Below are 21761 nucleotides of genomic sequence, written 5' to 3'. Positions count from 1 at the left end.
TTCTTATCCAACATATTATGTCAGTATCTACAAGTGTCAATAGTTTCACGAGAATCCACACGGTTTTACAAATGGAAGGCTCACCCTATTATCCTCTTAAAAATTAAATTTTTGCCACTTAGTATAAAACATGAGACAGCACTAATAAAGATATTGTATTTTGAAAAGATTGTTTCATTTTACTAACAAGAATTGTGTAAAATATACCGCTACCAACACTTCAATATGTTTTTATTCACCTCACCAGTTTGGGTACTTGCTGCAAAACGGACATTACTTGAGAAACAGCTAGTTCACTGGAGTAAAGCGCATTGCCAGATTCTCATTTATTTGCTTTCATCTTTTCAAATTGAGCAGCTATGGTATCATACCTTACTTTAAATTTCAATATTTCATATCTCACACATTTTCAAGAACAGGCCCATCAGTCTTCTTGATTTCATCAAATGTATTTATTTCCAAATATTTCATTTTTGACCATTGACAATGACAATGGAATATCAAACCGTTTGTTGCTAAATTCCACACATGACAATATTTCAGATTTACGGAGGGAAATTCCAGTGTAAGAAATAAAGCACACTCAGATTCAGAAAGCATTGAGAGCAGATCCATATTCAAAACAACAATCTGTATCAGAGACATTTTTCCTTCACTTCTCTTAAGAATTTTCATGATCAACGCTTTTATTTCTTCCCTTTTCCAACGGTTATTGCCTTAAAATGTTTGTTGGAAATTATTTTTTATATTCATTCATTTTTTTCCCAATGGATTTGCAAATTATAAGTGACATAAGCTGTAATCTTGGCAGCAGTCTTTTCATTTATTACGTTATGATTGCCCTGTAAATTCTCGGCAAATGCCTCACTGCAAAATTTTGCATTCTTCTTTTCTGATATCCGTAGGTATTCATTTCTTGTCCCTGATGTACCAAAATCTTTGGTTGAAAACTGATACAAGACAAAGAAGGAATCTCCCACATAAGCTGCATACGTATGTCTATATCATAATTACAGAATTTAAATAAAATTTGTAGTAAATATACCACATGAAAGGTGCTATGAAAAGCTACATAAGGGTTAAAATAAAAAAAGACAATCATAGGAATACATTACTGGTAATTCTTTAAGCACTGTACCGCTATGGGAAATTTATAATATCATCGGGAATTACTGGCAGACCCTGATGTTTTGTCGTTAATGACAAATATCACCCTATGAAAACAAACTAGTGTGAAACAATTTTTTCCAGGTTTATAAAGCTAAAATGTAAATCCATGCACTTTGTATCTTGAAAGAAAGATAATAACAAAAATTACATTTGTCAATATTAATGCTGGATGTACCTTTTTAAAGCATGAGTGGCAGCCATGATATGAGACAGTGTGGTTAGGAATTCAAAGTTAAAATCTGTATTCAAACAACTGTACTGACCCCAGCTCAGATACACCTGTGTATGGGAAAACTTCTAAGATTTGAAATAAAAACAAATTTAAAATTCAATACTGTCAGCATTTCCCTAATTTGCATTTTAGCAAAACTGAGAATAAAAGTATTTCTCACCTGTTGACATTGCAGAGATACGATATGTAAAACATTACATAATATTTGTTGGCCCTTGCACCACCACCCCAGTTTGCAGTTCACAATATACTGATATGGAAAAAAATTCTGACACTGGCAAAATTTTCTTTCATTTAAAAAATCCATCTTGCTTCCCAAAATTTTAGTATTGAAAGCAAGTAATATACCTGAGCAAATTTACAATGCTAACTCAGGGACAAAAGGATATAAAGGTGAACAGCTCTAGCTGTAGCTAGTTCAGACCAATCCCATTCCATAGTGACTCATTAGTAATCACACTATCCCTACAGTCTGACAAAGGGGGGTTGTTCAGCAAACCGGTGCTTGGCAAAACCCTATTGCCTTCAATAAGATAGATTCCAAATTACATTGTTTATTTTTAAATAAGTACAAACCTTAAAAGACAAAAGCAAATGTGGACTGAGAGGAAATAATACAAGATAATATGATTGGCCTGAAACATCAAATGATAAAGAAATCTCATGAATAAAAATCCATTGCAAAGGAGTGAGCAATCCATCATGTTTGGTTGTATTACAAAATACTACAATAAGAGTGAAACTTTTGAGTTGTTATTATTAAAACTTCCTACGTCTACCCTTACTTTGATATATTTTTAAGAACTGTTGCACATGCTGTTAATATCAAGACCCTAATCAGCATCTACATCAGCTGAATCAAACTGATAAAAAGTTGCTATGGACCAAGATTTAGGTACATTATCAAGTCTTCACTTCACTTTTCACTTTGAAAGTTAATGCAGAAGGTTTACAAAATATAAAAGATCTGTTTAAAGTCAATGATGCACCATTCTTCAATGTGTGTAGGCCCACCACATCTACAGCATTGGCAACATTCCATTTTTACTTCTTTTTACTCAGAATTTTAAACGTATCCTTGGCAAAAATATAAGTCATTCCAGATATGAGAGTGGTCCCTGCAGTCAAATACCTAAAAATAAGAGAATATGAGAGATAACACGTCTTTACAGTTTGCTTTCTGTTCTGTTCCTAGCTTACATATTAAATATTAATCTTTATATAAATACAGGATGAACTGCTAGTATGTGAGAAGAAAATGACAGCAATATCACATTAATTTTGAAATTCGGATGGAAAATTCAATCTCCATTGGTAGAACAAAGTACATTTGGCTCATTAAATTTAGAGACAAAGTCAGTTGGGCAACCTACCATAATCCATGGAGGTATGCATGATCTGTGTAATTGAAGACTGGTGCTGCTAGGGATACTGCCAACATGATCAACTGGACATTTGTATTCACCTGCAAAATACAACACAAAGCACTTGTATCGCTATATCAAAAAGATGACTCCTGGTGACCTCAGTCCATGGATGATGTTCCCATCCGTTATTGGAATCTTTCCGTACTGGTGTAGATAACATGGATGAATAGTATTTATGATTGTTCTATTCATTGGAAAATTCCTGGCATCATATTGGATGATCAACGGTTGAAACACAAAGCAATGCAACACTGATGTACCTGTGAGAGTGAAAAACTACACAGCATACTTAATATTACTTTGAAGACAACAACCCATGGTAGAACTAAGTGACACACAGGTAACTATCAAGCTCAGTGTGTACTGTCTGTGAACATGCCATCACACAAATGTTATAGAATGTGTTTTCATTTTCTTAGAGTATCTGTCAAAGCAGAACTCACACACAATGCAAGCATATAGGTAATCCTACCTTACTGATGAGAAGTGGTTTCAGTTTGACGGTGGCATAGGTCATATCAAAGTACCTCCTCAGAGTGACTGGTGAGGGCAGTGATTTATATCTCAGATAGAATGAATAGGAGACAATAAGGGCATCTCTCCCAACAATTATGATGGTCAGAGGAACTGTAAGGAATTAGGAAGATGGCAGTGTCAAGACTGTCACAACTGTAAAGGTGAAATCTTGGGCACATAAAATTCATATACAGTGTATTGCATCTACTTTGGAATGTCCATAGATAGGCAGAACATGCAAAAAGCCAGAAATATTAAATGTAGTATTACTATTAGACTTATCACAATTATCAAGACTATTTAGCTTGAATCAAGTTTAGAATTCATTTTCAGAGTTTTTGGGAGCAGAACTAAATGTATTTATTGGAAGTCATACACTTTTTTACAGGAAATTATGCTTGCATGTTTCACCTTGTTGCTTTATATGGCTAATGGAACAGAACACTTTATTTTCAATTTTATGGCAATATTACAGATTTTTACATATGTAAGAACAAAGAGGAAAGTGGGAAAAGGGGAGATAGAAAATAGTTGTCAACAAGCAACTAGTTATGATGAGCATTTGAGATTTCCTTTACTTTTCACATGTCACTACTGCATGGTCACAGTGAATTGTCAAAAACTTGAAAAGAAATTTATTAGTTGCCTTACTTGGAATCAGTCCAACCATGGTCATGGTGACAGTCAAAACACCGACAAGCACCTTGTCAGCTAATGGGTCAATGATACTTCCAAGCACTGACTGCTGACTCGGATATGCCCTGGCAATATATCCATCCAACTGAAAAATTAAACAATCATGATCACATTCTTGAATGATTTGCATGTCCTCCGTCTTTTCATCAAAGTCCTTGAAAGTTGAAATACTCAAAGGCAGACAATTGTGTAAATGTAATACAGGTGTCCTGGAGTAAGTAATGGCAAGAATTTCTTTAGGAATTCATTCTGGTTGAAAATTCTTTACTTACCAAGTCTGTTAATCCTGCTAGTCCAAACAGACAAGTAGCTAACCCAAAGTACTCATTGAGTACAAGGTAACCCAGAAGTGGTGTTGCTGCTATGCGACTTGTGGTAAGGAGGTTGGGAATGGTAAATATGTTCTCTTTCTGAAAATGGAAAAAAAATATGTATTACATTACGTATATTCTTTTTAAATCTACACAAGTCTTTTAGATCTAAGGTATGTGTGATATGAACTTTAACAATCTGCAGTTTAAGTTTTTGAGGTGTGACAGCAGTGGTCCTTGTAAATAATGTGTGATGCAAGTTTAGACACAGTTATTTAGAGGGCAAGTTTAATAGACACATGACTAGCTGCAAAATTGTAGCGCTACGGTGAGGCGGTCGGTGATTTTTGGTTTTTGCTACTTCGCTCACCAGTAGCGCTACAATGCCGATGGCCCTGTAGAGGTGAAAATAAGCCCACCCCATTGGACAAGGCGTATTGATGTGATTACCAACTTCCGGTAATGGCGGCTCCCAGAAACACCGATGCCCAACGCACGCCCAATGTTTATGGAACGCGATCGACGTGTTTGAACAAATTCCAAACCCCATAAACGACAAGGTTAATGTAGTAATAGTATAGTGTTTAGTCTTCAGTAGTGATAAAACGGTACAACCAAATGCAGTAAACAAACATTTCACATCAACACGCCTAGTTCAGTGGGGTGCGCTTATTTTATACTCCCCAGGGCCATCGGCATTGTAGCGCTACTGGTGAGCGAAGTCGCAAAAAACAAAAATCACCGACCGCCTCACCGTAGCGCTACAATTTTGCAGCTAACACATGACGTGCAATTCTGTGGCAAACATCCATTTACAATGTGATGCACTGTATGTAACTTAATCATCAAGATTTGTAGTGATGATTTGAGACTTATCATTACATTCACTGCCATTACTACTACATGAATTGATGTCCAGACTTTAGTAATTCATTGGTAAATACACATCATCTATGTAGAGGCTGTGTTGATAAGTCATATACTGGGTATTTCAGTAGATCTCAAAACTGCAGGAACAAAACTATCGACAAACTTGTCATTACAGTCTACAAAGACACCACGCAATAAAGTTTACACTTACCATCCCCTTAACCTTGTCTTCAAGTTCCTCTGCTTTGAGTCTGACCCGTTCCTCTATTTGTTCATACTTTGCTTTCATCCGCTTCTGTGCTTTCACAATTTTCTTTTTTGTTTTCTTGGCCCTAGCAGACTTGCATTGAATGGTATTGGAACTTTGTCGTCTGCTATTGGTGTATTTCCATCTCGTCGCGATGACGCACGCAGGCGCAGATGGTAGGACATCTCCGAGATAGTGTCTTATCGATAGACAGTCCAGGACAGTTCGCGAATACTTGCCACTGTCAACTTTCTTAACTTTAAAATTACCAGTCGTATCTGGAATATAGTTGCATGGTTGACAGCAACGATAATTGTTCTTGGGAATATTCAAACTTTCGAGACACGGTGACCTCCCTGTCGAGACTCTACCTGTTACGGCTTTCTCAGTAAAAAGCGAGCGGGATCGGAACCCTATTATTGAATTCAGGGTGGCATCGTTACCAGATGCAACACTCTCGCTTGTCACACAGGACAGAAGAAGTCCTGATCCCCGGGGGAAACGCACTTTGCCAAGGAGGCTTCTTGCAGACCTCGCAGACATGCTTCACGTGAACGTCGCCATTTTCAAAATAAATCCTTTCATTTACCTCGTACTCTGATAATTAATTTTAGTCCAAAAATAAGTGTCAGTGATACCACTTAATCCTCACGATCTGCATTTATCTAATCTAATGTCTTATTAAATTCATTAAAAATTAGTAGAATACACTTGAAAGCCAAAAGTAGGAGCGCAACCTATTTCTATTGAAGATTAGCATGGTATGAGGATGGTAAAGAAGCGGAACCGAACCAGTTTGAACTCGGAAGTGACGAATTATATGCAAATTTTGACAACATATCGCTCGCTCTGACTGTCTGCAAGGATGGAGGTGAGTTTAAACTTTTCACCGTACGCTTTCATCACTCGATACCTACTCTGTGACTTCTTATTTGTATTTTCAAATCCAATTAGGCAGTATACCAGATAGGTGCTTCACTTTTGTACTGACAAATCGCCCCTTTCAAGTTATTTTTCGTTGACTGACATTGACAATGTTCGCGTTCGGCCGAAGCGAAGCGAAGCCAAGCCAAGTTGGCTCTCCTTCACGATTGCGTCAGTCTATGGTTACGCGTACGTGGCACCATCAGCTAAAATACAAACATGAATATATTGTTTCGGTCGTCTCCGAGCTTTCTACCGTGACAGTAGCTTAGAGGTATTGACGTAACCCGCTGTTTCCCCCGAAGCATTTGTGCGGAGACCGGGGTGTGGTGGGGGAGGGGGGTGGGGTTGTTAGGGGGACGGGATAAATCAACTTCAGAAATGTAGTAATGGTTTGCGTGAAAGCTGATGCTTCATGTTGATTGGCCAGTGAAAGTGCCACACCTCCACCACACCCTAAGCATGTAGTTTCCTTGGAAATATTATGTAAAAGAAATTGCAATGATGCCGACTTTGTAAAAGTGGACTGGAGATGTTCATAGTAAGATATTTGTGTAGGAGGCAAGTTAATTGCCGAGGTCTACCATAGGAAACTTTTCCAACGACCAAATTTGTTGTCACTCGACCAAATGGCGCAAACGGGCCACAAATGCTTGTATATAATGTATGGGATATTGAAACCCCATCTCCCATTAGAAAAAAGAAAAAACAATTGTCGGAATCCTAACGCCGAGAATGGCTATGCATAATTTCTGTCAAATGTAATACTTGATTCCCACAATGTATAGGTAATGTAATTTTATCAAATTTTGTAGGTATATGCATTGTATCCTTCTCCCTTCCAGGTGTGAATTTATTTACCTTTGAACAACATACCTGAGTCTGTCAATGATCAACAAGTTGTAGATTTTAATTTGATTTTTATCATCAGTGTCAAAACAGCAACATAGCTAGCATTTCCCCTCAATGCAGACGGTCAAAGCTTGGTCCCACTGAAGCAGAACGTTTATGACCCACAATTGAAATTGATTAATAAAATAAATCAGTTATGGTTTCACATTATGTTATGTAGTTAAAAAAATATATTAATTTATTTATTTATCCTACCGGGCCAGAGGCCTATTTACAGAAAATCAACTGTACAAAAGGCAAAACCAAAAAAAGTACTAAGATCAAATAACCACAAGGACAAAATAAGCACTGATATTCACAAAAAAAGGAAAAAGCGCAAAAAGAACTGTCAAATTTAAATAATTCCAGTTGAAATCATGGCGGTACCAATGGTTTTCTCAACTATATTAATACTGAAGCTAGCACACTGTATAATGTACTATCTCTTTCAGCAATTCTATAACTACCTCTTTGCATTGCCACTCTCTCTTTTCTTCAATGAATTCTTTCATTCTAAGGCTTCAGATAAAAGTAAATGGGTCCAGATCGGGAACCGTTGGATACCAAGGACAGCACTGAAAGATGGAATGTCGACGGTATAATTTTATTAGCTGTAGGAAGTGTGCTGTTTCATCTAGATTTCATAAACTCAGCTTTGGCAAATTTACCTATAGAGTATTTCTCACATCCATAGCAATCATGCTTTCATCACCCATGATGCTGTCAGTTAGATTAATGAAAAATGCAAGTAGTGAAGCATAAGATTTAGCAATAGATAGTCAAGAAACTGACTGTCCATTGGTTAGTATACCAGCTGTTTTTTATCTGTAATGTGATTTATAGATTATTGCATTCTGTCACACATATACCATAGTATTTATCTAAAAGAATAATGGTGTAATTGGTGTCCATGCAGTTTTCATTAAATAGGCAGCAGATGGGATGCCAATAGATATATGTACACAGCTGTAATATCTGCTGCACAGTGCTAACTAGATTACCATTGCTCACATATTTAACAGGGACAGAGGTCATTTAATTGGATAATATGGTTATCTCTCGTGGAATTTTTTAATGGAATTTTTTAATGTTTGCTCTAACAATATTCTTTTGTATTTCTAAAATGCCTTGATAACATCTTCTGTTGCTATAAGCAAAGAAATCTTCCATTGAATTCAGTGGTCACACTTTTGATACAGTTTAAATGGAATGAGAAGAAGTGCTTTTGCAACTGTCAATTCATCATGTACCGTTACTCAGTTACCCAACATGCACTTAGGGGCTCTCATCTGGAGCTATGGCCAGTAGTTGGTAAAAATGCACGTTTCACATTGTTGAAGCTATCGTGCTATGGGGAGTTGTATGCCATTGTACATTATAGAACCAAAACGTGTAAGGCAAACGTGCATGACTAAACACTGTATAAGTCTGCACGTTAGACATTTTAGATACGTTAGGTCCGTACACATTAGGTTTGCACGATACACGATAGGTAAGCATGATTGGCATGGTAGATTTTGACCGATGTTGAGAACCTAAAATGACATACACGTTAGACATTTTAGACACGTTAGGTCCGTACACGTTAGGTGTGCACGATACACGATAGGTTTGCATGATTGCCATGATAGATTTTGACTCATGTAAATGACATACACGTTAGACATTTTAGACACGTTAGGTCCATACACATTAGGTTTGCACGATACACGATAGGTTAGCATGATTGGCATGGTAGAAATTGGAGTCATGTGGAGAACCTAAAATGACATACACATTAGACATTTTAGACACGTTAGGTCCGTACACGTTAGGTGTGCACGATACACGATAGGTTTGCATGATTGGCATGATAGATTGTGACTCATGTTGAGAACCTAAAATGACATGCACGTTAGACATTTTAGACACGTTAGGTCCGTACATGTTAGGTTTGCACGATACACGATAGATTTGCACGATTGGCATGATAGATTGTGACTCATGTTGAGAACCTAAAATGACATGCATGTTAGACATTTTAGACACCTTAGGTTCGTGCACGTTAGGTCTGCACGATACACGATAGGTTTGCACGATTGGCATGATAGATTTTGACTCATGTTGAGAACCTAAAATGACATGCACGTTAGACATTTTAGACACGTTAGGTCCGTACACGTTAGGTGTGCACGATACACGATAGGTTTGCATGATTGCCATGATAGATTTTGACTCATGTAAATGACATACACGTTAGACATTTTAGACACGTTAGGTCCGTACACATTAGGTTTGCACGATACACGATAGGTTTGCATGATTGGCATGATAGATTGTGACTCATGTTGAGAACCTAAAATGACATGCACGTTAGACATTTTAGACACGTTAGGTCCGTACATGATAGGTTTGCACGATACACGATAGATTTGCACGATTGGCATGATAGATTTTGACTCGAGTGGAGAACCTAAAATGACATGCACGTTAGACATTTTAGACACCTTAGGTTCGTGCACGTTAGGTCTGCACGATACAAGATAGGTTTGCACGATTGGCATGATAGAGTTAGACCTTACCGTGTTTGTAGGCCATCAGGTGAATCTTGAGACATATCGTATAACGTGCCGACCTAAGATTTACGGAGCTAACGTGTCTAAAATGTCTAACGTGTATGTCATTTTAGGTTGTCCACGAGTCAAAATCTATCATGGCAATCATGCAAACCTATCGTGTATCGTGCATACCTAACGAGTACGGATCTAACGTGTCTAAAATGTCTAACGTGTATGTCATTTTAGGGTCTCCAGATAAGTTGAATGGTACAGTCATGATATACACGTTAGACATTTTAGACACGTTAGGTCCGTACACATTAGGTTTGCACGATACACGATAAGTTTGCACGATTGGCATGATAGATTTTGACTCATGTGGAGAACCTAAAATGACATGCTCGTTAGACATTTTAGACACGTTAGGTCCGTACACGTTAGGTTTGCACGATACACGATAGGTTTGCACGATTGGCATGATAGATTTTGACTCATGTTGAGAACCTAAAATGACATGCACGTTAGACATTTTAGACACCTTAGGTCCGTACACGTTAGGTCTGCCCGATACAAGATAGGTTTGCACGATTGGCATGATAGAATTAGACCTTACCGTGTTTGTAGGCTATCACGTGAATCTTAAGACATATCGTATAACCTGCCGACCTAAGATTTACGGAGCTAACGTGTCTAAAATGTCTAACGTGTATGTCATTGTAGGTTGTCCACCAGTCAAAATCTATCATGCCAATCGTGCAAACTTATCGTGTAACGTGCTGAACCAACGTGTACGGACCTAACGTGTCTAAAATGTCTAACGTGTATGTCCAGATAAGTCGAATGGTACCACAGTCGTAGTCATGATATACACGTTAGACACTTAGGCACGATAGGTGCATCCATGTTTGGCGTGCACAATACACGATAGGTTTGCACGATTGGCATGATAAAATAGGACTTATTTGTACGCCCTAAAATGCTATACATGTTAGACATAGGTTCTTTAACGTTAGGTCTGCACGATACACGATAGGTTTGCACGTTTGGCATTTTAGGCACGTTAGTTCCGACCTGGCATACGCGTTAGACATTTTAGAAACGATAGGTGCGGATATGTTGGGTCTGCACGATACACGATAGGTTTGCAAGTTTGGCTTTTTTGGTCACGTTAGTTCCGACCTAAAATGTCAAACATGCACTACTAAAATGTAAAAATGTCTAAAATGAAAAAATCCCGACTTCTGGCCATGGATGCTCATCTGGGGAAATTCCATTCAAAAATTTCCAAGCAAGATGGTTTGAAACGGACAAGAGCAATGCATTCTGGGAGCAACTGACCTATGATATAATGATTATGTTTTGAGACAAAGTCACCGAAAATATAGTTTCAAACCTCAAGGTTATGTGGAAGTGGCTTTCGAAGTTCCCCCTCAGTAATAAGTGTAAACTATGACTTCTGTATCCTGGATCAGCTGTATCATTACTTGTCTCTGAACTGATCAAAGACATTAAAGTCATAGGTCACACTCATTACCAAGAACTGACTCTGAAAGCCACTTCCAGATAATCTTGAAAGTATATTTTCCATGACTTTGTCTCAAAATATAATAAATTAATCATAGATCTGTGCTTCCAGGATGCATCACTCGTGTCTGTGTCATGCCATCTTGCTAGGAGATTTTCGAATGAGATTTCCCCAGACTGTGTAGGGGTGGCCAGATGAGAATGCTAAAGTGCAGTCTTGGTAGCCGAGACACATGATTACTGACAAAATTATGTGAAAACATTGGAAGTATACTCATGTACATCATGTTTATTTTGTACAGATAATTTAAGTTTAAAAATAACATCTTTTTTTTCCATATTGTTTGTCATACTCATATTTTTGGTATTTTGCTAGATAGAGAACTTTAAAATACTGAATATAAATAATTTGATAGTGCCTCAACCAAAATATTTTATCTATTGTCCAACATTGTTCACAGCTGTAATAGCACAAAGGTATGTGCTAGATAAAGCTGCTGCTGTATGTAATGCTGGTACCAGACATTTCCCCATATTGTTTATCATACTCATATGGTTGGTATTTGGGTAGATAGAGCACTTTAAAAACTGAAAATAAATAGTTTGATTGTGCCTCAACCAAAATATTTTATCCATCACCTACCATTGTTCACAGCTGTAATAGCACAAGGGTGTGTGCTAGATAAAGCTGCTGCAGTATCACTATAGTGCTGAACTTTGGTTTGATTGATCGGTGTACTTAGGGTTTTAACATACAATTTGCAAATTTCACAACCATCAACATGTTATCTTTGTCAATTCGGCACAAAATAAATAAGATGTTATTAGTTTACTCAATTTATCATATCATAATCTGTATGCCCCACATCTTGGAAAACAGGGTGTGACTGTAAATTTACCTAACAATACAGAAGTTGCATCATCTTTTGTTGTTCAAATGTATTCTTTTGTATGGTTATCAAATCCCTTTGTTGAGAATTCCAGTAATCTAAGTGATGATAGTGTTGTAGAACATTAAAATGCCTATGCAAATCCTCTCTTCATGAAAACAAAACACCTTCAAGTGGCATTATCATCATGTTTCTAACTGTAACAGTACATGGAAGTATGTGCAAATTAAACCTCTTTCTACCAGGGTCCATAAACAAACCATAGAAATAAATACCATTTGGGAGCAAGAGGATTAACATTTGCAGTTTTCATGTTTTTTGCCACTTTGATAATTTGGTTTTGTCAGTGTGTATTGCAATTGCTAGCCTTTTAAGTATTGTATCATGTGTGACTTTGTGTTGTGATGTTGTACATATATAAACAAAATTGGCCCTATGTTTGCATAAAATGTCATTTTTGTAGTTGTAGCTGTAAAAGATTTCCGCCATAGAGATACATCTGTGATAAAGTGTGAAAACTGTAAAAAACATCAATTCTGTTACTTGTAACTCTGGTGAAGCTTTCTAGCATTATGCCTTGATTGTTCCATGAATGATGGGTGAAATGAAATGTCTGATTAGCAGGCCAAGGAGGCTGATTGACTTAAAAAAAACTCTTGGGTACAGTGACTTCATTTGCAAAGGCACTTTAGATAATACCGGTTTTGCAGTTTAATTTCACCATGGTGTAGCACATTTGTGGATTGTTCAAGTCTGACTTTTGTTATATTGACTGTCCTCATCTTGTCCAGCAGAATGGCCCACTAGATGAAACGCCGCTTTACCGGCCAGGTCTACTGAAGGAAATTGACTTCAGTGAGGCACAAGCCAAATTCAAAGGATCGATATCACCAAGCAACCCTGGAGAGAACCTTGTAATGAGGCCGCTATGTGCAGCTGACTATGACAAAGGTTTGATTAACATATTTTTGTCTTGCCCCATAATGTTCATACTTAATAATTTTTGATAAAATTATTCCTCCGAGGTCCATGATTCTACTTGTAACAAGCTAAGGCAGGACAACACAGTTCCCCTAAATAGGAACAAATTACAAAATCTATTACAAGTGTGTTGCAAGTATTCTTTGTAAGGCACCTACTGTTGATAAAATTCTTTGCTTGCCGTTGGTAGGTGGGTGGGTAGGTATTCATGCAAAATTTTGAAAAGCAAACACAGTGTGTAAAGTATAACAAGTTAAAAATAGCCATTTTCTGTACCCCACCTAAGAAGTACAATTGAAAATTATACATTGTTTTATTCTGTGTATGTTTTTTGACTGGAGGGTGGGGTGGGGGAGGGGGTGTTGAGGAACATTTGAGGACAGCAAACAAAGAATGTTACTCTAAGGTGCCCTATAAAACAAGTTTACTTGATTAATATGGTTTTTATGGGGTTTGTTGTTGTTAAATATATGATATAGGGTGAAGAAATATTTTTTCTCTTCAGGTTTTATGGAAGTACTAAAACAACTCACAAAATGTGGTGATACACCAAGAGAGAAATTTTTAGGTAAGGTGCTTGTACCTACTGGTACATGTGTTTGTAAAGACAAAATAGTGACCTCTTTGGAACAGAGTGACATAAATATGTGTTTAGGGTGCATACAGCTGTTGGCTAGCTTCCATAGAACAAAGGTTTGCCAACACTTTCATGCTTCGCAGCACTATATTGCCATCATGTAATTAAGACTTCACTTTGATATGCTATGTCAGTCGTTGTAATGCTTTAAAAAACTAAATACTGTACGCGGTTGTAGGGTTGGTTTTGATATTTTGGATTTTACCAGGAAAAGGACAAGCTATTGTTCATCATATTTGTATCTATGAAAATTGCTGGCAATGAACAATGAGTGCCAGTTGCAACTGTAATATTTTTGAACATACAGGCTTTTTGTGGATTTTTTATGTGAAAATACAAGATCAAGTCGCTTAATTTGAATATGCAATCTGTACAAGTTATTGTTCAGTTAACAGCAGACTGTATTCTGAATTTTTATTTCATTGAATGTTCTAGCCATATTTTGAAAGACATTAACCTTATTAAAAAACTTGTGCTTCTGAAAAATGTTCCAAAATCAGCCAATGTTAAAGTTTGACAGTTTCAGAACATTAACATGAAGTAAGTGAATACAAAGAAAAATGTCTCTAGCAACATTGTACATGTACATTGTTGTTGCTTCTGATGCCAATGTAAAACCATAGACAGTAGACCCCCCTCTACTGTCTATGGTAAAACATATAGGGATCATTGAGTGCCAAACAAAACTACCATATGTTTCAGTCTATTAACATCAGTGATGATATTTCATCTTTCTTATTTTCACAACAGCAAGGTACAATCAAATGAAATCCTGTCCAAATACATACTTTGTGACTGTCATTGAGGATATCTCCAAGAGTAAAATTATTGCTACAGGAACAGTTGTATTGGAACAGAAATTCATCAGAGGATGTGCAGAGGTATGTAGCTTGGAGATCAACATTATTCTGCATTTTACTAGCTCAAATGTCACTGTCCATGGAAAGCTATATAATTTGTCAATAGAATTCATTAAACTAAAGGTAACTATTCATACGTCATAAGTCATGGTGGATAGTAAGATGGTGATGTCTGTACTGACCACTAAATGTACTCTTTTCCCCCTCCTAATTATTGAACTATTCATTTGTTTATTTTGATACTGTAGAGGTCAAGAATTGAAGACCTTGTGGTTGATGATGAGTACAGGGGACTGCAGCTTGGCAAATTGTAAGTTGAAAAGTTGTGTTGAAAAAATTTTATGATGTGTTGTGAAATCCTCTCAGGTGTGTGTTGTCTTTTACTGAACCCTATTGATAGTTGTTATAAAGCATAACTGGAAACTGCTGACTCACAGTTTATCATCACTTGATCAGGATATGAACAATCTGATGGGTCTACTCATTTAACCCTTTAACCCTTGTCCTGCCAGGTTTGTCACTGCTCATCTACTAAATCTGTGAAAACTGTATGAAGCCAAAACCGACATGTATTTATACCCACTTGGTATGGTATGTTGTAGCACATGAAGTCAGTACAAATTGTGTTTAAGAGCATCTGTGTTTTCACGGGCCTTCAATTTTTTAAGTGTTTATTAAAGCGCAGTGGTCGTCGCGCTGCGCATGCTCCTGAGGGGGTCCCCCCTGTTGACAACATATCCAAGAATGCCGCACTAGGTTACGGGTTGATTATTATGTTTGCGATATTGCCGCTTGTTAAAATGGCGGCTGATCTGTCACAAGCATACCAACTTACCAAATCTAACACGCAATAAAAGGTCAATTAATCTAAGTTAAATATCTGCTGAATATTGAACAGTAATTACACGCTGGATTGAGATCACATTTGATCATGATTTTCTTGAATCAGTTGAATGGGGCTCGGCTACAGTTATCGCTCAAGCCATGGAGCTAAACACTTGATTACCTGTACGCGTGTATATGCCAACAGACTATCAATGACCGGGCTCTAGTCTACGACATCGCTAGCAAGGACGAGAGCTTTCATTTCAAGAGGCCCAACAGGAGTACAATTGACAATAACGCAAGCTACAGAAATCTACAGCTCGCAGAGCAATGCCCACTGCAGCAAGAAGCATCTGTTCCGTGGTCTGCATGAACGTCCGTGTCAAGAGAACCGGGTATATGGCACGCTACACTCAGCTGCGGAGAATCCAACTCACTACTACAAACTTTACCCCGTTTGGGGGGGGGGGGGGGGGGGGTCAAACGAGAATTCCGAGTACAGGTGTCAAGTCAAGTGAAGGACCTCCTATAGGTCTTCTTGTTATGTGGGGTTATCTCATTTGAAAGAGGAGTCAGACCTACCTGGCAATCAGGAGGTATAATATCGAAGTTTCCGAGCACCGGTAGGCCTACACTATCTAGCCGTTGGATCACTGCCATGACCGTGCACAGGATCTCTCAATACCTCCCTATGTGTAGCCGTGCAAGTTTCCTGCCAAATGCCGCGAAAACCCGCTCGTTTTGTCTATTGTTTCCTGTCATTTGACTTTCTTGCCACGTATTACTAGACTTGGTTCAAGTCTGTGATTTGTGAATGTTTGAGTGGGGTGAACGCGATGATTTGTGTTCTGTTTTCATGTGAAACGCGTGAGTGGGGTGAACGCAATGAGTGGGGTGAACGCTATACAGGGGAGTTTCTCCCTGAATCACAGACTTGGCTTTCTTGCACGATCTGCATTGCTATAAATTATTGATGAGATGACGTTTGTATTTACTGATCTATTATTCATAAGATGACATCATCGTATTTGGCATGTTGGGAGGAGTTACCTCTCGAGCCCCCAAGATATGTGCATAAAACTCACATGGCGTTGTTGATAAAATGTCGAGTGCAATCAGTCCAACCAAAGTCAGCACGGCCTCTGTTCATCAGCGAAAATGTAATCGAACCAGCCTTCCACTACGCAAGTCATATCAACTATCTGGTCGCTGATGTAGCCTACACAGCTTTCAGTCTGTCTGATCAGTCCTCTTTCGTTCAACTTCTTGGCTTCTAATTTCCCTGACTATAACTTCCAACAGCTTTTCTCTTGTCATCTCGCATTATTTGCAATGTCAACCAATCAGTTTTAAAATGCGGTCAATGTGCAAACTCTATGCCACATTTGCTAAGCGTGTAACGTACTGGATGTAGAAATGGACACCAGAATAACCAGGGGAGGGTTGTCAATCAGTACATCACTATGTACACAGTCCGTCTCGCTGCCCGTACTGTGCAAGAAGTTCAAGTCAGTGAATCCGGCAAAACTAACTCACGACTGCGTAGAGTCAAAGGTAACAAACACGTTCAATTAATCGCGTAGGCTGCCAAAGTCCAAATAGGTTTGTGTGAAATAGGAGAGACTCAAGAGCAAAAGATTTTTTTAGAAATTCACCGACTTGCACCAAGTCAAACGTATCACTAGAAGAAGTTAGAAATGGTGCTCAACAGTGGGTCGTGGGCCAAGTCCTCGCCGGGCCTGATTCTCTTTATCCATGTACATCAACGCTGTGACCGTCTCCCTTATCGAAGCAACAGCATCTCTGGTGTCCTGCTCTGGCTTGCCAATGATGGTCTTGAGTGTAATGTTTGTGTTTGGCATTGTGCTTGTTGCTGGTCTACATATATATATATATATATATATATATATATATATATATACAATATTGATCATTTTAGTGATGTTTTTTACTGTACTGTACATAGCATTGTGTACAACCAGCGTGACCGCGCACGATCAAACTGATTTGTTCACTGTTCTGCATGCAGTAAACTCAGCAACATAATTTGCGGAGTGTAGTGTCTCAATGTTCGTAGCCTTACATGAGTTTATAAATAGAAATACACCACTGAAGTTGTTTCCGATCTTAACATTGCATGAGATTGAGTCTTACAAAGGTCTTAACAAAGTGAGGGACCGCTCCCATCTCACTCCGACTGAAGTTGAGAAGACTTGTGTTTACAAAAATTCATGTTTATCAACAAAAGAATCGTGGCAGGCGAAGCGCGATGACCACTGCGTTTTAAAATGCAACATATGGGACTTGTTATACCTCACCGGCTTTAACTAATTTGGACTGATTGTGAAATATGAACTTGGCAGGATAAGGGTTAAAACAGATAATTAGGTTTTGAAAGAATCAGCGATGTCCAATTTTGAATCAGATAATCTACAGTGTAGCTGTTGAAACTTTTGGATTTTTCGAGAAATACATCAGTAAGTGTTTTGATTCTTGCAAATTGATTCATTAGATTAAGATGCACATGTCATGACATATTACATCTCTTACATGCAGAGTTGTCTTTTCTGCTTTCAACAGGATGTTTCAAACTCTTCTACTCCTAAGTCAACACCTTGGTGTGTACAAGTGCTCTCTTGAGTGTCTTCCAGAAAACATTGCCTTTTATGAAAATTTGGATTTTAAGGTGGATCCACAGAGCTTTATGCAATACAGATTCAAAGAGCTGAGCTGAATCAACAAGGATATGTTTGCAGTTGCAACCCAGATGTGTGAAGCGTATGTCATCTTGGGTTAAAATAAGGATAACAATTGTATATAGTCAAACCTGTCTAAGTGGTCACCCTTGCAGAGCGGTCACCTCTTTATAGTGGTCATTCTGCATTGGTCTGGTGGCATTTTACATGATAAAGCATAGACAGTAGAGGACACCCCTCTTCTATCTATGGTTGACGGCCCTTTACAGAACAGCCACCTGTCTTATGTGGTCAGTGGCCATATGGAATTGCTCCAATTTGTTACAAAACCTGTGTGTGATGGTCAGCATATCTGACTTTAAATGACCTCTGTCAAAAAACCCTGATTTTATAGCTGTTAAAATGATTCTGTCATAAAATTAAACACATGTATAATGATTTTCAAGAGATTTATGATATTGAACTTTATTACTGCTGTTATCAGTTTCTAAATTCATCACTTAGCTAAAATTAATGCCACACCCACCTTCTACAGAAAGGTCACCTCCATATAGTGGTCAGAATTGTTTGGTGCCTATGGTGACCATTATACACAGGTTTGACTATGCAATTACCAGCTATATGATACCATGACCATTTCTTGTGTTGACTGAAGAAGTTCATTTTATCAGAGTCACAGTTCCATTATTCCATACCTAGGGGTTATTTTTCCATGTATTTTTGCAGGTAAATAAAAACTCTAGCCATCATGCTTTCGAATTCACAATTTTGATGGTGAATTTTGATTACTATACATTGTTCTCATTATACCTTTATGTTTTTACATGTTCAACTACATAATGCAAGTGTTTGTTTTGTTAATAGTGTTGTGTAAGGATAGACCCATGCTGCAGTATTGCTAAGTCTAATTAATTAGCCGACTTACAATTTGTGAAAAGGCACTGATTATTTTTTATTACCAGTAAAATTTTGTTTTAATATAATCATTTTCAGCTTTCAAACTGGTTCATTATAACCATAGACCCTGAGGGTCTACGGTATAACCTTATCCAAAGAACAGAGATGAAGACATACAATTGTGAAATGCTCCATGTCATACATTAACTTGTGAAGTACCGTAATTTAATAGGCTTTATGGAGTACCATATTATAGTAACTATTGGTTGCACAATATCTGGAAATTTTGACTGTTCTAAGCTGATCATTGCAAAACTAATTCTTAAGCAATACTGTGACCTATGTGATTACTTGTACTCACCAGTTTTTCTACATTCTATTAAAAATCACTTTTTAAATTCTTTAACACATTTCTTTATCAAAGATTTTTCATATAGATTACTGATCAAATTGTTACTTTTTGTGTAATAATTGACATCAGTTATTTTGTAAAATGTATATTTTTAATGTTGAAAATTTATTTAAATATCATGCCATCGTTGAAACTTTCATGAAGAATGCTGATTAAATTCATGAAAGGTTTTGATACTTGAAGAGATCATGTGAATGAATCAGACACCTTATTCCAATTTACAATTTTTTGTGAAAGTATCTCTAACAATAGACTGACCCTTGAGAGAATTTCTCAAGGGTCTATGCTTTAACATAATATATACAGCTATACGGGTCAAAATAGAGGCTCTGTAATTTATTCAAACGAGGTGACATAGCATTGTGTATTACAATGTATTGAAAATTCCCAATACTGCTGTTTTTTACAAATACTTCAGTAATGAAAAGGTTTATGAAAACCGAATGCTTACCTTTTATAGTTTCTGCTAATGGCACTAAGCTGGTAAATGTTGCTATGGCACTCAGCCATTTACTAAAGTTCTGTTTGGTCAATCAAGGACATCCATGACAATCATACTAGGGCATGAAAGAAATGTTACAGGAGTTCCCAATTCATTAATCTTTATTCCCCAATGCTGCTGTGTACTATGGACAAAACAGGTCCTTCAGACATATTCTCAAAATTGGACTCTTCTCATACCATTCTCATTGAGAAGTATTAGATTTAGTTTAAGTATCATTTTGTAGTATATTCATGCTGTCAAATGTATCAAGTTAGTGAAAGTCTACCTTCCAGAATTGATCCTATAGACAACTTTGACTGCAGTTACACCACAGTTGCACAGTCATTCTAAATGCTAACTGCTAGTTAACAGAGCATGAACAACGTCAATGATTCATGAATTGATAGTTAGAACTCTTGTTTTGGGGGAACAACTGGTATTGTACACCTAGTATGTATATATCCACTGCCACATGTAAAGCAGGTGGCCTTTTCACATAGGATTATTGAGAAATTTTAAGTGAGGTAAACTATCAGTACCATTAAATCTAAGAGAATTTCCTTTAAAAGTGTGCACATATCATACTATCATTTTGCAATTTTTTGATTCACTAAGGCCCACATGTCAAACCTCTTGGTTGCAATACATCAGTTCTTGGTACAAGTTTTAGATGATGCTATCAACTTCCTGTAAATTTTTTATCATACAACTGTTGATACACATCATTGGATATGGTGCATTTTTTACGATTTTTCCACAGTTCATGAACTAGGGCTTAGAAATATATATTTTACAATCATGATTACTCCGCCCATTCAACTCAATATTTCCTGCAATATCACTAAATTACTTAATGGAACTTTTTAATCCTGCATTGATGTTCTTCTTATGGATATGGTGATAATTTTTCACTTTACCTGCATTTTACAGAACTCTTTTCTTTGCTGCAATGTAAAAAGCAACACGCACAGTGTGTCCAGTTTTAATCAGAGGACAAGATAAGTGCAATAAGAAAATCACTTTTTCATCATACTTACCCAACAAATGTGAATTCATTTCATAGAATAAAAATATTTCTTAAACTGTTTAAGTATCTACAGTTTGAATGTTCTAAGTTCTTCATTATCAACCAAACACATTACACACTTGGATCTACAGATGACATTTGGCATTACACTTTTGATAAATGCAGATTAGTTGATATCACCATCAAGTATAGGTATATTGTATTGTTGATAGCTGTCAGCATGGTATGGCTAATGGGACATGAAAGTAGTTGGGCCTTAGGCCCAGGACCTTTAAAAGCCCAGTAGCTGTAATTTTTGATGATTTTTCCCACCTTTTTAGTTTTTCTGTCAACAATGGTTTCTTGTACTACTCCCCAAAGCATGTTGATATGCCTTGTCAACTCAGCCTGCACATGCGTGAACTGCAATTTTATTGTTGACAAGTGAATTCTGGTCCAGACTAGACTTCAAACATAATAATAACAGTTTTTTTAACACATACAGAGGCTTTGTTGGTTATTCACCATGCTTTAGAGAGTAGAACAAGAACTTGCAAATGGCAAACAAAAAAGTGAAAAAAATTATCTAGTGTTACAGCTAGTGCTTGTGGCTTGCTAATTGTGGACAGGTATTGAATTGCCGAGTGTATTTTAGGACAGGTAGGGTGGATGAGGTAGATCAAAGGGAATGGTTGTAATCTTGTGCTGAGAACAGAGAAGTTAAGAGA

General features: G+C 37.3%; 2 protein-coding genes across 4 annotated transcripts; one reads left to right on the top strand and one right to left on the bottom strand.

The window, feature by feature from the left end:
- Positions 1–445: 445 nt before the first annotated feature.
- Positions 446–6083, bottom strand: LOC139149149 (probable cardiolipin synthase (CMP-forming)). Its single transcript, XM_070720719.1, has 6 exons — positions 5434–6083; positions 4314–4451; positions 3997–4126; positions 3302–3456; positions 2776–2867; positions 446–2534 (listed from the first exon to the last, which is right to left on the bottom strand). Exons 1-6 carry the CDS (start codon positions 6010–6012, stop codon positions 2447–2449), a joined length of 1182 nt encoding a protein of 393 aa, XP_070576820.1. The 5' UTR covers positions 6013–6083; the 3' UTR covers positions 446–2446.
- Positions 6084–6199: 116 nt separating this feature from the next.
- On the top strand, positions 6200–21122 carry LOC139149150 (glucosamine 6-phosphate N-acetyltransferase-like). 3 transcript variants are annotated; one of them, XM_070720720.1, is made up of 7 exons: positions 6263–6340; positions 7803–7880; positions 13030–13186; positions 13722–13784; positions 14604–14734; positions 14962–15023; positions 18119–21122. In XM_070720720.1, exons 1-7 carry the CDS (start codon positions 6335–6337, stop codon positions 18270–18272), a joined length of 651 nt encoding a protein of 216 aa, XP_070576821.1. In that variant the 5' UTR covers positions 6263–6334; the 3' UTR covers positions 18273–21122. The 3 variants fall into 3 exon arrangements, with proteins under 3 accessions (XP_070576823.1, XP_070576821.1, XP_070576822.1); XM_070720722.1 differs by lacking the exon at positions 7803–7880 and having other exon boundaries at positions 6200–6340; XM_070720721.1 differs by lacking the exon at positions 7803–7880 and having other exon boundaries at positions 6292–6340; positions 13027–13186.
- Positions 21123–21761: the final 639 nt, after the last annotated feature.

This window comes from Ptychodera flava, chromosome 14, assembly GCF_041260155.1.
Source record: "Ptychodera flava strain L36383 chromosome 14, AS_Pfla_20210202, whole genome shotgun sequence".
Lineage (NCBI taxonomy): Eukaryota > Metazoa > Hemichordata > Enteropneusta > Ptychoderidae > Ptychodera > Ptychodera flava.
The sequence above is the reverse complement of the archived record's forward strand: the minus strand, read 5'-3'. Positions and strand labels throughout refer to the sequence as shown.